The 17622-nt window shown below is 51.7% G+C and overlaps 2 protein-coding genes across 2 annotated transcripts; both read left to right on the forward strand.

Annotated features, from left to right (window-relative positions):
• Positions 1–7399: 7399 nt before the first annotated feature.
• ESPNL (espin like) lies at positions 7400–10113 on the forward strand. The gene is made up of 4 exons (XM_030496235.1): positions 7400–7469; positions 7882–7962; positions 8321–8713; positions 8769–10113. Exons 1-4 carry the CDS (start codon positions 7400–7402, stop codon positions 10043–10045), a joined length of 1821 nt encoding a protein of 606 aa, XP_030352095.1. The 3' UTR covers positions 10046–10113.
• Positions 10114–10841: 728 nt separating this feature from the next.
• Positions 10842–14647, forward strand: KLHL30 (kelch like family member 30). The gene is made up of 7 exons (XM_030494725.1): positions 10842–11737; positions 11828–11996; positions 12201–12287; positions 12519–12674; positions 12768–12956; positions 13502–13647; positions 14193–14647. The coding sequence occupies exons 1-7, from the start codon at positions 10874–10876 to the stop codon at positions 14439–14441; spliced, it is 1860 nt and encodes a 619-aa protein (XP_030350585.1). The 5' UTR covers positions 10842–10873; the 3' UTR covers positions 14442–14647.
• Positions 14648–17622: the final 2975 nt, after the last annotated feature.

Consider the following 17622-nt stretch of genomic DNA (forward strand, 5'->3'; position numbering starts at 1 on the left):
ATTATTTTAAAGAGCCTGTCCTGGTTATCGGAAATGGCAGATGGGCATTTATTCTTCAGTTCTCCTTTTCCCTCTTCGCTGATTGCTTTCCAAGAAAAACGTTGCTGAGCAACAGAACTTTCTCTGGCCACCTATTCTGAGCATTGAAAATACAAGTACGTATGCTGAAGCTAAGGAAATAGAACTTCTCTTCTGCTTTCCACAGACCAGAAAAACATTCCTTTCCGTAGTTCTTGCAGATAGCAAAACTGAGCATTTAGTAGGCAAAAGGTGCTCCATGCTGTAAGCAGGAGAGAGTGCTCTGCACACCGTCATTTTGCTCTTAAAATGAGACCATCTGCAGAGAATATTCCTTGACATCACTAGGCTGTTCCTGAATCAGATCATGTTTGACCTGTAATGGCTGCATATGATCAAAAAAAGGATCTAATCAGGGAAGGTGAATCAATTATTAATTTATAGAAATAGATGACTCCTAAGTCTTCAATACTACGAAATTTTGAAATCACACAAGAAAACAGTGTATTCAGTGAAAGCATCTTTTCTTTACAGTGCTTATGTATTCAACATACAGCCATGAAGTAAAAAAAAGAAATATTCTCTTAGCCCAGGTCCCTAGATATTGACAAACTGGTGGAAATCTGCATTTGGTGGAACACAGAAGAATTTAAACAACATATGATTAATGGCACCAAACAGGACTTTCCTGTCTAAGAGAGCTATCAGGAGGTAGTGCACATCCAGAATTTAAAGCATCCAGATCGTATATTGCAGTGTAGCAACTATTTATATAAAATTGTGGCTAGTATTAAAGAACATGAACAGTTTTATACAAGAGCAATCCTGTAGATAGCATCTCTCCAGGTTTTTTAGTATGAGTGGGAAAGTTAATTTTATCATTTGCTGTTAAATTGCAAATACACTGATTGCATCTACCCAAACACATGGACTTTACACCCAGCAGGCATTAACTCAGGCCTCAGTATTTCTTCCTATTTTGTCAAAACAAGTTATGTTGTTATGATAATGATTATTATCATTAGGTTTTGGGGTTTTTAATAGCTATTCCTCATCTACTGAAAATAATTGAGCTGTAGAATCTATGAAAACATGCTTACTGCAAAATACAAGGTTTGAATAATCTGACTCCATCTGTCTTTGTTATGTCTAAGGAAAATCTAAATTTTAAAAAGTATCTAATAAATCCCTTAAATAAAAAATGACAGGAAACTTTCCAAGCTCTTCACACAGCTCCTTTGACTTTGCCTTATGACCCTGTTACATAGTACAACATGAAAATTCATGACATCTTAAATAATTTCAAAAGAAACGCAACTAAAGTCATAGTTGTTTTTTGCCATTATTAGCATTACTTGCTGGGAGAGGAAAAAGTAGCAATGGGAAAATTTCCATGAGCATCTACATGTCCAAAAGTCTAACTGCTGGAAGGTAGAGAAGCTCAGAGATCTTTTGGACATCTGGCTGTCACTTTACAATTCACCAAAGCTTGCCATGGAGATTGCCGTATGAAAGCACTGTGTTTCAGAAGCATAGGGGCCCAATTCCCCTGAGGGCAAACTCAGGTATCTCTTTAAATACAGACATTTTCAGTTCTACTCCAGCTGTTGAATGAATGGTCTAGGCATAGCTAAAACCTTTGCATCACACAGAAAATAATCTTGCAACTTCTCTCATTAATCTCTGTGAGGAAATCCACACACACTTTATTTTGTCAGAAAAACAAATTTGTAGTTTCAGGGATACCCTAGATGCCTCGTTCTTTGAAGATAGTGGTATAGAAGCTACCTTCTTCATGTTCAGCACTGTGTACTGGTTGAAGTAGTACACTACTAAGTGCTGAAAGAGAAATTCAGTTTCACTGAACAAGGTCAGAGTGAAGTCACACATTTTTTATGAAAGGAATGTGTTAGCATCCTTAGTAACTGAGACATAAAAGTGCTTTTTTGCATTCCATATCTATGCCAGTCAGTCTTCCAAATGTGTCCAATCCATTTTCTTCTGAGAGTTACGTATGTTTCTAAAATAGCAGCAACATCTTCAATGCTTTGAAGAAAAGGTATAGTATGTACACTGGTTTTGCCACCTGTGACTAAATGCTAACACTTGAGAAAATGATAAAATCACTAATGTGATAAGATAAGGCTAATGTGGCCTTATCTTTTGCAGGTATGACAACTGAAACTATGCAAGGACATATACACATCAGGATAACAATGTGCTTCCCAGGGGATAAAAGAAAATCATTTGCTTGGACTGTGGAAAACATTTGCCTCGTTTCATGTAAGTATAAATATATAGAAAGCATAAAATTATATTTTATATGTAAACAAATAAAAGATTGATATACCTATTTATGCAACATAATTACAATGCAGTATTTTTTGTTTACCAAGCAAAAGCAGTTTCTATCTCTTATGTGCAGATGCTCCCTACCAGTTTTTGTCTTTACGAGCCAGCAACAGGCGTAACTAATTTCTAATCGGTATGTTCACTTTTGTAAATTCACAATTCCCACTTGAGCAGAGCCTTTTGTCCTGGTCATCATTCCGCTGATGTGCTGCATAATGCAATGATACCTGGCTGCATTTAAATTTACAACAGTAGATTATTTACTGATGCTAGGACCAACAGAAATACAGCTTTACAAAGAAAATACAATAGTTCGCATTTATGAAAGTTAACACAAAGTATTTCAGCTAGAAAAGATGGAAAGAGTTGCTGCTGAAGGAAACTGCATAGGTAGTCTCATATAACAGAGTTTGTAGAGTTTCAGCCTGCACAGTTCTACCTTTGACAGCTGTTATATCACGAAATAGCAGATCCAAGCCCCTCCAGAACATCAGATCAAAGGGACAAAGTAAATTAGTAACTAGGAAGACATAAAACCTCCCATGTGCAGTGAGCATTGTCTCCCTGAGAAAACTACCTACCTAACTTACATCCACAAAATTCCAGGACAAGGGGGAATAGCTTTAGGCTGACAGAGGGGAGATTTAGATTAGATATTAGGGAAAAGTTCTTCACTGTGAGGGTGGTGAGGGGCTGGCACAGGTTGCTCAGAGAAGCTGTGGCTGCCCCATCCCTGGCAGTGTTCAAGGCCAGGCTGGACGGGGCTGGGAGCAACCTCGTCTAGTGGAAGGTGTCGCTGCCCGCGGCAGGGGGTTTGGAACCATTCTGTGATTCTACGATTATTCAGAATGTTGTGGTGCCATCTTGTGGCAAATTTTTTTATAGCCTTTTTAACGTTACACAAATTAAATGTTTCAAAATAGCATTAAAATAACCAGATTTGCTGTGAGAGTTTAAGCTATAACTTTTAGAATTTTTTTCTTCGGAAAAAAAGTGGTTTATAGGAAGCTCAACATCAATGTGCCAACTCTATCAGAATATTGCTGTATGTAAACCTGAACGCCAACTGTTCTTTTGAACTTTCTTAGCCTGCAGTTATTAATGTACACAAACATCAGCAGGGTTGGGCTTTCCCAATAAAATAAAACAAAAGTGATTGAAATTTCTATAATTAATAGTTACATTGGGCTAGAAATTGTCAGTTTTCCCCTTGAGATTAATCTCAATAGAAGGATACAAACGCAAGGGGAAAAAAAAAAAGGGGGGGGGGGGAAATGAGCAGTTTTCTTTCCAATTTGGAAGCATCACAAAAAATACTGTCTTCAGAAGGACCATGTTTCTTTGAGAACATCTCTCATCACTTAGTTTATGAGGAAATTCTGACTTTTTTCACATAATTGTATTTGTTATTTATTTCCCACTGCTTCTATCACTACATCAGTGATAGAAGAGTTAGATATCACAGTTATTTTAGTTGTTATAAATTGAAGAGATTACTGGTATTTTCCTCTTTTTAAATCTCAGCTGTTCTTAAATTAGCTGTGTTGGTTTCTCTCAAACAAAGTCAGTTACAGAATTTTTCTCTTTTGGTATCAAAACCAGCTATTCAGTAGCAGCATATGCATTTTATTGTAGAACCAGCATTGTCCAGACTTCTTGCTCTACAGCATACCATATATTTATTGATAATAATCATACCCCATCTTAACTTTTGTCTCTCTAAGCCAAGGCCAAAGCATGTTAGTAATAAGAGCTAGGTTTGCTAGACATCATCATTAGCATATAGCCTAGAAAGTGCCTTTCAAAGCAGAACCTGGACAATCGTAACTGTGCAGTACATTTAAGGCAAAACAGCACTATGGTCCCATATAGCAGTGTCTGTCCCTCCTTAGCTCTAACTGGAATGCATCTCTATTTTTCTGCATTTGCTCACTTTTTTGATCAGTAGCACAACACTGGCTCATAGCCTGTCTGTAATCACTACTAATATCCACTCATTCTCCACCTTTATTGTATATTGTATATTCTCCACCTATATTGTATTATTGATCTTCTAGGGCCATAAATAACATATTGGGCTTATCACAGATCACATTTATTTGCCTTAGACCTATGGAGTTTATGCTGTTTAGTATTGCCATATAGGAAATCTCCCAGCAGCAAGTTATTATTCTAATTTCTTATTAATATCTTCCTTAGACCAGTGACACAGAGTGACCAGTGACACACTTCCTTAGACCAGCTGAGTTTTCATTGCTTAGTATTCATACAGGGGTAGTATTCCAGCAGAAAGTTAGTCTTCTACTTTTTAATCAAAATAGGATTGTATTAATTTTTCTATATATATCTACATGGGTGTTGTCATTTATGGGTTTATCACTTTGAAGCTACTGTGACTACAGGTTGCCAGCCACATTATAAGACAAATAAACATTTGAAGTAATAGAATAAAAACTAGTGAAAACTGGACTTCTGCAGTTCAAATAAACAGTTACGCCTCTATAAGCTTATATATTGTAACTAGCAGGAACGAAAGCGTCAGGATGTTACTGTGGCAGTTCACAAAAGAATTTCCCTTCAGGCGCTATGGCACAGAAGAGTGTGAGCCAGATCACATAACAGACAGCATAGCCTCGGTGCTTTACATATGCATATATGCTAAATATGCACATACACATATATTATATAAAATATACAAATATGCACATTTAAGTACATGAGAAGTTGTAATTCAAATAAAGGAGATTCACCTACTCTGTGTCACTGTCAGTCTGCCAGTCTTAAACTCACAAATTGTGGTTCATAGACGAGTTCTGTAATGAGGGTATCTGGTACTACACTTCTGTATAAGGGTGAATTTCACCCACTGAGAAAAGAAAATCATAGTACACTGGACACTGTTGATATAGAATGCAACTTCGAGGAATTCTAATAGGATTAACTGTCCATAGGGACATTTAATTGCATATGCATGCAATACCGATTGTTCTGTGTTGTAAGACGAGTGATACTGTTATTCAATACTATCTCTTTTTTAAGACTGTTCAATTATTGAAATAACAACAGTACTGAAATTACTAAATAACCAAAAAGGAAACAATAGAAGACAGTCCAAATTGAAACACATGGAATCCCATTCTGAATGAGACAAAATAATAATTTATTAAGTTAAAGGAAATACACTGAACAGTCTCTAAAATCAAGGGGCTTACTCGGGTTCCAAGTTAAGACTTAACTGTTTGGAGCACTTGCGGAACTGAAACTCAAAAGGCTGACAGATAATAGTTTTGTGGGTCATGCAATAGTTTGAAAGATATTTCTCATACACATTAAAAGACATTATGTAGCTTATTTTTGTGCTCTTATTTCTAGGAAACATCTTCCTCAGTAGATGGGTTAGGAAACAAGAAATGATAGAGTTCTGCCCAAATAAAGAAGTCAGAATCTCCTCTGGCAAAAATTTAACCACCATCAAATTACCTTTTTTTTTTTTTTTTTTTTTTGAGCTTAGTTTATCATTTTCAAAAGTGATCCAGGAGTCTACATTTTATCAAAGTTATTTAAGATATTGAAAAATAATTTAAAAAAACAGTCAATAAGTGAATTGTGAGTTGTACATTTGTCCAGTGCAACCACAACTCAATGCATACATCACTGTTGTGGTTTAAGCCCAGATGGCAACCAAGTACCACACAGCTGTTAAATTTGGCTGCCACACTGGGATGGGAAGGAGAATTGAAAAAACAAGGAAAGATAAAACCTGTGGGTTGAGGTACAAACAGACACAACACCCTGGGGCTGTGCCAAGCACGTCCTGGAGGAGCCAGTGTCTGCTCTCCTGAAGCCCAGGGTGAGGAAAGCAGCTGAGATGGAGGCTCGGGGAGACACTCCTCTCTTTTCCTGGTCCTGCAGAAGAGGACTGCATGTGGGAGGAGCAGCCCCAGCGAGAATGAGCATCGTATTTAGGGAGTCTCTTCTTCGGTGAAACATGGTGCTCTTCCTCACTTTGGGGCACCCCCAAGAGCTTTGTGGTGGCAGCCACATGGTGGCATGCTGCAAACAGTGCCAGGCCCTCCTTGCTGCCCTGCTCCACCCCTCCCATGGACCGGGTGACTGGGGAGCTCCCAGCATTGGGGCTGAGTTGCTGCCCACACCTGCCTGCCACCTTTCAGACTCTGCTTCCTAGGAAGCAGGCCGAAATGTTGGTGTCGAGAGTTTTGGGGACCACGTCTGCCACAGCAAGGGCAGCCGAGCATGGGGTGAGGCTGCTCAGGGGGGACCACGGCCTCTCAGTGCCTTCTGGGCCCCAGAGACAGAAGCAAAGACTAAACACTCATGGAGATTTCAACTGGAAAATGCTGGCAGGGGGGAGGTGGCTCTTTGGTAGTCCACAAAGGCTCTGCCTTTGAGCAGAATCCTCTCATTGGAGGTCCCAGGCCATGCCAGGCATCAAAGTGGCCCTTTCTGTCCTTCCCTAGCACTCCAGGGGAGCAGGAGGCAGGACGTTTGTGAGCAGTTATCTGGTACCCAGAGGAAGACCCAACCCTGGCATGGCTTTCAGCAAAATCCCCCCTTGGCACAGCAGCTGGCAAATCTCCAGCCTTCTCCTTCCATGCCAGCAATAAGACATGGGAGCAGGCTAGCATGTGGCTCATGTCACAGCTCACAACATCTGTCTGCTTAACCTGAGACGTGGTGCCTCCAGCGCTGGGCCATGTTCCCATGTTTCATACTACATCCCCATTAATATTGCAGGGTGCCACACTGCTGCAGGTACTGTGTAACCCACTCTGGAGCTGTGGCTGTATTGCAGGGTGGTGTCAGCTCATGTCCCCACAAGAGCCACCCTGTGTCAGGGGTCAGCCTGTGCCAGGGCTGAGGAGGGACTGAGAGGCTGAATCTGTAATGGATCCTCACCAGGCAATTGTTGCTTAAGGCTTTGATCTGCTGCTCCTTGATTGTACTCCAGCCCCTTGATGGAATTTCTCATGTGTAACTGAGCCCCACTAATCCATCCTGGCCATATATAATGGATGGCAGTGGAGTGAAGGAACACAAACGTGGCCGAATATTAGTAACAGATGTCCGGCAGCAGCGCGGTGGGTCCCTCTGCCAAAGATCCCCCACTGCCAGTACCTGCCCCATGTGCCAGCCAGTGCAAAAGACTTCTTGTCCCCAAAACCCAGCATGGAGGTAGGCATCGTGACCAGCTTTGGCCATTCTCTGTTGGCCTGAGGAGCGGGACGAGGCTTGGAGCCAAGCCACTGAGCCACTATTTCCAGGACTGGTGCCGGTGCCACCCACTGAGCTCCAGCACTGCCACTCGATGCTTCGGTGAAATATTAATGCAACGCTCAGTGCACTCCCCGCCCCAGCGCTGCAGCCGTGGCCCTTGCCTGCTCCAGGGCTGCCCAACCTCCTGCCTCCCCTCCTGCCCAGTACTCAGCATTGCTTCTTGGACAGGGACTTTGGGGGTGCAGCTGCACCCACTTTTGGCTCTTGTCCGGACAGGACCCGCCCTCCTGCACTCAGCGCGGGGCTCCCGGGTGCCTCCTGTCCCCGGCGGCTGGCTCAGCCCTCCCTCCGCGGCAGGTAAGGCCCTGCTGTGGTTGTGGGTGCCCCCATCCCCTGGGAAAAGCCAGCCCGCCATGGGCATGGGGTGTCCGGAGAAGAACTGGCGGAGATGTGGGCGGCCCCGGGCTTGGTCCTCGGCTGCGGGGATATCGCGGTGTCCCCCGAGGAGAGAAGGTGCAGCAGAGGCGCTGCAGCTCCGTCCCGTTTTCTGACCGAAACGCTCAGCCGTGGGTCTTTCCCGGGAAAGGTTTCCCGCAAGGACTGGGGTGATGTGCAGGGCATCTTCACGGGGTCCCCTCACCCGATCCTTCGTGGAGGATCCTGGAGGTGTTAGGAGGGAGGCATCTGCCTCCCCTTGCCTGCCCTCCTTCTCCAGGAGGAAGCCTGCGCCTATCCCCGCGGCAGCCAGCCGGCCCGGCGGGGGATGGAGCCCGGCAGGTCGGTGCCGGCGGAGCTGAAGCTCCGCAAGCTCTCGCAGCGGGCCAGGATCCCGGCGCCCTTCTTCGCCCACCCGGTAGGTCGCTGGCTCCGCCCGCGGCCCCCGGCCCGTCCCCACCGAGCTGCCGCCCCCCCCACAATCCTCCCGTGACTCTGCCCGCGCAGAATGGGGCGGCCGAGCCGGCGGAACCCCCGGGGCCGGATTCCGCGGAGGCAGAAGCGGACTCCCTGGTACCCACACACGACGAGCGGGGCCGCCCCATCCACGAGTGGAAGCGGCAGGTGATGGTGCGGCGGCTGCGGGCCCGGCTGGCGGACCAGGAGGAGGCGGGTGGCCAGGTACGGGGCGTCCCGGGGATGGGGAGAGACCGGACCCACGCTGCCAGCCCGGCGGGCGCCCGCTGACGGCCCGTCTCCGCAGGACGAGGGCTCCTGGCGCTTCTCGCCCTCCCGCCAGGCCATGTTGGGCCCCTTCGGGGAGCTGCTGACCGAGGGAGACCTGCAGCAGCTGGAGCGGGCGGTTGAGAGCCTGCGGCTGCGGCGGCGGGGCGAGGCGTACCAGAGCGAGCTGCGGCGGCTGGCGCGGGAGCTGCGCGCCCTCCTGCCCGCCCCGCTGCTCAGCATCACCGTGCGCAGCCCCCCGCCCGCTCCCGGGCAGCCGCTGCCCCTCTGGTGTGGCCGCTTGGCGGGCGCCGTGAGCAGCCTGGCCGCGATGCTGGCACACGCCGAGGGGGCGCGGGTCGCCTCTCTCGCCGCCGCCGCCGCTCCCCCCCCCGCCGCCGCCGCCGCCGTCGGGCAGCCCCGGGAGACAGCGGGCAGCCTGGCGCAGCGAGAGATCCGGCAGTATGGGGTCTGCGTCCGCAGCCTCCGCGGGGCCTTCGAGCCCGCTTGTGGGGCGGCGGAGGAGAAGGCGGCCGGAGGGAAAGGTACGGAGGCCGCCAGCGACTCGGGCATCAGCTGCGAGGAGGGGTTCTCCGACGGCGGCGGCGGCTCCCCGGGGGCGGGGCCGGAGTGGGGCAGCCTGAGGAAGGAACGGATCGTCATGCTCTTCCTGAGCCACTGGAAACGGTCCTCTGCCTACGGGCCGTCCCTGCCGGCCGCCGGGGACCCCCGGGAGGCAGCGGCGACTGGGGAGTGGGGGACAGCCCGCCTGGCGCGGCAGAGGGAGGCCATCCAGCGGCTTCTGGGCGGCTGGCGGGACGCCGCCTCCCGCCGCCCCCCGCCGCCGCCGCCCCCTACCAGCGCCCTGCTCTCTCCGGAGCAGTTCGTGGTGTTGGCCGGGGGGAAGGCGGCGGACTACGACAGCCTGTCTCTGGAGCTCTTCATGCTGGGCTATTTCCGCATCTTGGAGCAGGAACTGTCCCCCGAGGAGCGCCGCGGCCGCCACCTCCTCTGCTTCGAGGTGTTCGAGCAGCTGGGCCGGCATGGCTGGCATGCGGTGCGTGCTTTCCACCGCGCTGTCACCGACGAAATCGCCGCCGGCCGGCGGGGCTGGCAGGACGGCTTCGAGGACATAAAGGACAAGTATTTCGGATCTCCCCAGAGCTCAGCCTGGCGGCTGGGGGAGGCCGGAGGAGAAGGAGAGGAGATCTGCCGCTACATCGACCGCAGCTTTGCCTTCTGGAAGGAGAAGGAAGCCGAGATCTTCAGCTTAGAGGAGTGACGCCCACCCGCTGGCGGGGAGGGCTGCGTGAAACCGCGGGCTGCAATAAAGGCCTTTTTGTTTCTGTCCGAGCTGAGTGAAGCTTCCCGAGGTGATGGAGAAAGCTTTTTGTGTGGAGGGGGACCGCCCCACCACACTGGCTCCCTCCCACCCTCTCCAGGTCCAGTGTCTTGGCCCCTGGGGCGGCCTCACTCCCTGCGGTGAGGCGGCTACCGCTGTTTATTTGTGGCCGAGGAGGAGTGAGATAACATCCTATATTTAACACAGCATCACAACGACAGCCAGAGGGAGTAGGGACATCGCAGAGACCCCCAGCGACCGGAGGGTCGGGGGGATGCTGCAGGAACCCCCAGGCCTGTGGTGCCCAGCTGGCTGCAGAGGGATGCTTTCCAAAAAGCAGCAAAGCCACGGGGCAACAGGGATGGGCAGGAGCGGGCAGCTCTCCCTGTACGGTGCCTTTAAGAGCAGGGAGCGGTGTCCCAGCGCCGCCTAAAAATAGTGTGCTCCCCTGTCCCGACTGGATCCCGTGTCTCGACAGAGTGTCCCTCCCCAGTGCCGAACTGCGCCACTTCCCTCCCGGCGAGCTGGCCGAAGGGCTGCAGAGCCCAGGTGAGAGCGGGAGGGAGCGAGAGAGAGCAGGGCTGAACCCACCCCCAAAACCACCCCCCACCCCCTAAAAATCGGTGGCAGCGCCGGGAGGGCAGCTTCGCAGCATGGGGAGGCCACTGGTGGAAGTGGGAATGGGGCGCTCCACGGAGCACTTCCCCTGCCCCTGCTGGTGCCCGTAGATCAGGCGCGGGAAAGGTGCGGCTGTGTGGAGGGAGGGGGATGTCATCGCCTTTTCCTGGCAGGGGCACCCCTGCCACGCTCCGCGGGGGCTCTGTCAGCCGGCGAGGCACTGCACCCATCCCCAGCACCATGGTGAGAAACGTGGATGACTTTGACTTCTGCCTGCCTTCGCATGCTCAGGGCATGCTGGAGGGGCTGCAGCGGCTGCGCGCCAACCCCAAACTGGCAGACGTGACACTGGTGGCAGGCGGGCGGGAGTTCCCCTGCCACCGTGGCGTCCTGGCCCTCTGCAGCCACTACTTCTATGCCATGTTCTCCGGCGACTTCGCCGAGAGCATTGCAGCACGGGTGGAGCTGAAGGAAGTGGACCCTGGTGCGCTGGAGATGCTGCTCGACTTCGCCTACACAGGGAAGGTCACCATCAACCAGGACAACGTGGAGGGGTTGATGCGGACATCCAGCCAGCTGCACTTCCCCACTATCCAGAAGGTCTGCAGCCGCTACCTCTGGCAGCAGATGGATGCCACCAACTGCCTAGGTATCTGCGAGTTCGGTGAGAGCCACGGCTGCCCTGAGGTCTCCTCCAAGGCCTGGTCTTTCTTGCAGGAGAACTTTGAAGCTGTCTCTCTGCAGGAGGAGTTCCTCCAGCTCTCTAAGGAGAGGTTGGCTGTCTACCTCTCCAAGGACCAGCTGCAGGTGCAGGAGGAGCAGAGCCTGGCTGAGGCTGTGCTGCGCTGGGTACGCCACGACCCAGGTTCCCGAGCCCAGTTCCTGCCTGAGCTGCTGGAGCTGGCCCACCTCGTCTTGCTGCCTGACCAGTACCTGCAGAACCTGCTTACCACTGAGCCCCTCATCCGTGACTCAGATGCCAGCAAGGCCCTCGTCACACGATCCCGCACCATGGTGGGTACCCCCTGCCCCAAATCCCACCCCAGAAGCTGGAGGGGAAGCTCAGCTTGGAGCCTGACAGTCCTGGCCTGGCCTCTCCATCAGGGGCAGAGCGATGTCAGTGTGCAGAACAACTCCCTGACCACATTGCAGAAGCTGGAGGAGGTATTGGTGGTGGTTGGCGGCCGTGTGCTGGAGGAGGGCGAGGATGAGGACAGGGGGCTGGAGATGCCAGCCACCCCCAGGAACTTTGCCTTCTACAACCCCAAAAGTAGTAAGTGTGCATGGCACGGATGGGGCAAGTGCACACCCCCTACATGTTAATTAATCCTCCATCTACCCCAAAGCCACCTCTTGCCAAACGATCTGGTGTCGGGAGGTGCACTGAGGGGAAAGGGGAAGGGAAGAGTGAAAGAGGGCTGGCTTAAAAGCATCATCACTGTCTGGGGGGTCATCACTTGGCTCTGCTGGGTTTCAGGGCAATGGATGGCTCTGCCTGACTTCCCCGATTACAACAAATGGGGCTTTTCCCTGGTGGCTCTGAACAACGATGTCTACGTCACAGGTAGGTGCCAGGGCTGCCAGTGCAGGGTGGGTATCCCCAGGGAGCGGGGATGGAGATGGGGGACAAAGATCCAGGCAGGGATGCAGGCAGGGAGCATTGGCATGGGGCCAGGGGCTACCCTCCTCTCCCAGCAAAGCCCTCTCCTTGCTCCCCTCTTGGGTGGATCTGGCAGGGAATGCCCAGAGATGGCTGCACTCAGAGGGGTTGTCCACCTGACCTGTCCCTCCCCAGGTGGCTCCCGGGGGTCCCAGCATGATACATGGTCAACGACCCAGGCCTGGTGCTTCTGCCCAAGGGACGGCGCCTGGAAGCCCATCACTTCCATGCTGAAAGCCCGGACAAACCACACCAGTGCTGTCCTCAACGGCGAGATCTATGTCATTGGGGGTAAGACTGCGAAGACCCCGCGGGTGCTGCTGGGGCGGGGGTCCATGTGTGCCCCGAGCAGTGCGGTGGCTGCAGTATCCTGCTGCCTTGCAGGGACGACAGTGGACGTGGTGGAGGTGGAGCGCTATGACCCCTACAACAAGAGCTGGTGTGCCATCAGCCCAGCCCTCAAGTACGTGAGCAATTTTGCAGCCGCCAGCTGCTTGGGCAAGCTCTACCTGGTGGGCTCCTGCGCCGTCAAGTACAATGCACTCACCCTGCAGTGCTACAACCCTGTCCAAGGTGAGAGCTGGCCCTGTCACTGCACCCCACCAACACCTTCCCGGGAAGCCCGACTGAGGGTGAGCCCCCAGGCAGGCAACATCCTGTGCCACTGGGCACGTTCTTGTGGGATGCCCTGTTAGCACCTGATTGCAGGTGCTAACAGGGGTCTTGGTGGTGGCTGTGGCAGGGGGCCAGCCAGGAGCATAGCTGCTGGCAGCACAGACCAGACCTGACCTTCAATGGAGAGGGATCCCTGGGGCAGAGGGGTGGGAGGACACTGCCCACCTTAGGGAGAAGCCAAACCCCTGGGACAATGCTACCTCCTCGGCTGGTAGTCTCCCTCATCCCACACCACCACTACAAAAAATATCCCCCACACATTTTTTAACGCAAGAGCCTCATCTGGAACAGAGACCACGGGTGCCATCCTGCCCAGCTGCTCTGTCCCCTCCCATTCAAACCACCCCTTAAATAGCCACAGGATAGGCAATGCTTTTTTCGGTCACTGGCAGCTGCAACAAGAGCCAAGGGTGGGACATGCTGCTGACGGCTGCTCCTTGCAGATTTGTGGAGTGTGATCACATCCCCCTTCATCCCCAAATACCTCTCGGCCCCACGCTGTGCCACCCTGCGCGGGCTCATCTACCTTATCGGGGACAACACTAAGAAAGTCCACGTCTATGACCCAGAGGCCAACATCTGGCAGAAGGTAGCGGGATGGTGGGCTGTGTGCAAGCACTCCCAGGAATGGGCAGCAGTTCCCTCCCTGTCAGCACCCAACAACCATACCCCCACTCCCGCTCCCCCCGCTCCCTGGGTGCCAGCACCCCCTCTCCCCCCTGCCTGCTCATCCCTTGGCTCTATTAACCCCTGTGGACCTGAAGATGCCCCAAAATCATTCCTTCCCTGCTCCCCTGTCACCCGCACTAGGAGCACAGCTTTTGTGCAGAGTTGCTGATTTTAAGCAGTGTTCACAATACAGAAACCCACAGGATCAGGGTTTTTCCAGCACAGTTTGCAGGGCTCCTGCCTGCCCCCTCCACCCACCCCAGGCCCCCCAGAGCACCCCCAACCTTGCTCCTACAGAAGCACAACAGGGATGCTGCTAAAAGCAAGACATGCCTGCAGGGACTCCCCAAACCTTGCAGGGAGGATGGGGCATGAGGGATGTGGCTGGTGGGTTAATGTCCTCTTCAGTGGGATTGGGAGGTCCCCAGGGCGGGTCCCAAGCATCTCACCCTGCCCTTCACACAGGTGCAGCTCCTCCACATGCTCCATGAGAATGGCGGAATGGTGGCATTGGGCGACCGGCTCTTCGTCACCGGCGGCCACTGGAAGGGCATGAACGGGGACTACCAGGTGGAAATGGAGATGTACGACTGCACCAAGGACCTATGGACGCGGGAGGGCTCCCTGCCCTGCCTGTGGCTCTTCCACAGCTCCTCCTCCATCTTCATGGACACCTCCAAGTGGACAGAGGCTTTCCAGGGTGACCATAGGTAGTGGGAGAGCCTGCAGCATTGAGTGTCACCCTGTTCAGCCGCTCTTTATGCTCTTGCCTCTCCACTCTGCCAGTAGTTCAGCTCTGCAGGGGAGGGGAGGGAATGGAAACCCCTCTGCCAGGCTGGCCAGGGCATCAGGAGCATGTGTATCCCCCTGCCCGGCCACCACTGGGAAAAGGCTTTTCCTTATAAACATGCTTTGGCTCATGCTCTCTTTTCGTTTGGTGGTTTGGTTTTGGTTTTTTTAAGAACTGCCTTTTCCCTACCCTCCAAAAACACAAAGCTTTTAAAGTATTCAGAGGTCTCCCAAAGTGTGGCCTATTCCATTAGAGACTGGCATTGCTGCTTGGTGGCCATGGCCCCTTTCTCCATCATGTTGACATCTAGCATGGGGGAACATGAGGGGGATTCGGTGAATCCTCTCTTTCCTGACACCCAAACTTCTCCAGCACTTTGCTTGCCAAGACTGAAGTGTGAGACCCGCTCCAGAGTCATTTGATGGTTTATCTGTTATCTGTTAATCTGTTCCCTGTTAGGTTTCTACTTTTGAAGCATTAAAAATGCACACTGTGGGTTGGGGGGAGCCCCACAGGCCACACAGGGTTTTACATACAGAGTGTCACCTGTAACAGCTCGTGGCCACCAGGAAGATAGTCCCAGGCTGCTGTGGGAGTCTGTGCCAGGCACTGCCCTTGCACCCATTGGGACCCACTGTGGCAGGAGAGCTGCTGAAGGAGCTGCAGCTTCTGCTGAAAGGTACCCACTGGCCCCGGGGCATGCTGCAGGAAGGAGGGGCCAAGGAGGACCCAGAGCAGGAGTAGGGGACAGCAGAGACGAGGTACCATGGAGCTGGGTGGCAGAGCCAGGCACTATCTCATCTCGGGGCCAGGGAAATCATAGAATGGTTTGGGTTGGGGTGTCCAACACAAGAGGGACGTGGACCTGCCTGAGTGAGTCCAGAGGAGGCCACTGAGATGCTCCCAGGGCTGGAGCAGCTCTGCTCTGGAGACAGGCTGAGAGAGCTGGGCTTGTTCAGCCTGGAGAAGACAAGGCTCCAAGGAGACCTTAGAGCAGCTTCCAGTGCCTAAAGGGGCCTTAAATTAAATATGGAGAGGTACTTTTACAAGGGCCTGTAGTGACAGGACAAGGAGGAAGGGCTTTAAGCAATTTTTCTCTCAGCAGATTTCCCTGTTCAACTTCCCAGCAGCAGAAATCAGATTACTTGAATCACTTTAGCTTCCCTACAATGTATTAGCAGTGGATGTTTGCTGGCAGAAGCCAACGTCCTTTGCAACTAATCTTCAAAGCAGAGCAATGTCCTGATAACACTGCACATTTGATTAAAGCAAATTCCTGTCCCATGGCTTTCCACACCAGGCATTCCTTGCCCGTGGCACAGGGCCCAGGCTGTGGGCACCAAAGATACGCTCCCTGCTCTGTCTCTGATAGCCGCCTGAGGTGAGGATGGGCGCAGGGCTACGTGCCTGAGCAAGGGCTGCAAGAGCGGTACCCAGGTAGGCTGGGCATGGGGCGAGGGAGCTGCACTGTTTATTTCTTACTAGCACATAGCACTGGGTAAGCTGTGCCAACAACACCGCGAGACAGCCCAAACTGCACCCAGCTCCACCTTCCCCAAGGGATCCAGGCACATAGGCAGGGGGGAGGCAATCTCCTTGGGCTGGACCTTACTCAGGATGGCTCTCCTGTGTATTATGTTCCTAGTTGGAGCTACGTTTTTAAGTTTTCAGGTTTTTATAAGAGAAGGAAGGGAAGGAGAAGACAGAGAAGGACAAGCTGATACTTTTCTCACCAGCTCTTGTGCTGGAATTAAGAGGGGCCTCCTGGAGGGAGCACCAGAGACGGGTGCTTGGCTCAGCTCTCGCTGGACAGCACACAGCTCTCCCCAGCCCAAGAGCTGTGAAAAGCAGGGAGGTGAGAAGGGAGGGCAAGCTGCCCTTCCAAGATCTGCTGTCAGGATTTCTTTTGCCACAGACTGAGTAAACTCCATGCTACTCCATCTTGGCTCTCCAAAACTGGCTTTCAAGAGCAGTAGCAGCAGTGCAACCTTACATCAGAGTATGCAGGAACACTTGGGAGCAGAACAAGGTGGCAGAGGCAAGTGCCACCCAAAATATGTGCCAGAGGCCCACTTCCTTCTTCAGTGCTCCGCAGGAGATATGGAGAGTTAGTGTGAGCTAGGCCAAGTGAGTTGAAGTGTTAGCATAAGCCCATGAACTTTAACTGACTTCTGCTGTAGCAGAAATGGATGAAAGATGGTCAAGCCACCTGCCCCAAACAACAGGATAGCTTTTGCAAGCTCAAGAAACAGACAGTCAAAAATCCAGGACCATCTCTCAAAGCTCCAGGGAACATGGAGAGCGGAAAAGATGCAAGGAAGCCTCACAACCCTGCACAGGACTACTCACAAAACAGCACGTATCACCATACCCACCTCCCTCTAGGGCTGCACAGTTTCTCATGCAGAGCAAGGAGGCTGTCCAAGAAACCACTGCACAGACCCACTGGCTCATCTCCCTCATTGCACCTCTCACCTACATGATGGGAAAGTTGCATAATCTGGAATTTAAGTTCTTTGGTAGCCTAATCACTTTAGCTTTCACTCTGTCATTTGGTCTGAAGCCAATTTTTCTCTGGAAAACAGCATATTGACTCTCTGCAGCAACAGCTGGTGGAGGAATGGAGACAAGATGAGATATCAGACACTTAATAGCAACAAGTACCTAAAACCCGAGATGCCTGCTCCTCAAATAGCACAGAGACAAGCACAGGACCTGCCTGTACCTCAGCTGCTTGACAGATCCATTTAGTGAAAACACTTTCCCAATAAATATCAGGAGCAAACTCCAGCAACTTTTACTGTATCAGCAACTGGGATAAACCCCCAATGTTTTCTGCAAGCAAAGGGAAGGTACGCTGCTGCTCTGCAAGTGGTATTTGTATCACTCAAGCTGCATGCAACCTCACAACTCAGCTTCAGAACCAAAAGATTTCCTTCCCAGCACTAAGACAGCCCACACTACATCCCAAGTCAGTGGCCTGGTTACTGCACAGTCCATACGGTACAGCCTGACTGGGAGTTCCCACTGAGTCCTAAGAACTCATGATTCTCCCAGGGCCTCATACAAAGCTCAAAGAAATTAACAGCAGAACTGCACCAGCTG

Source organism: Strigops habroptila, chromosome 8 (genome assembly GCF_004027225.2).
Source record: "Strigops habroptila isolate Jane chromosome 8, bStrHab1.2.pri, whole genome shotgun sequence".
In the NCBI taxonomy this organism is placed as follows: Eukaryota; Metazoa; Chordata; class Aves; order Psittaciformes; family Psittacidae; genus Strigops; species Strigops habroptila.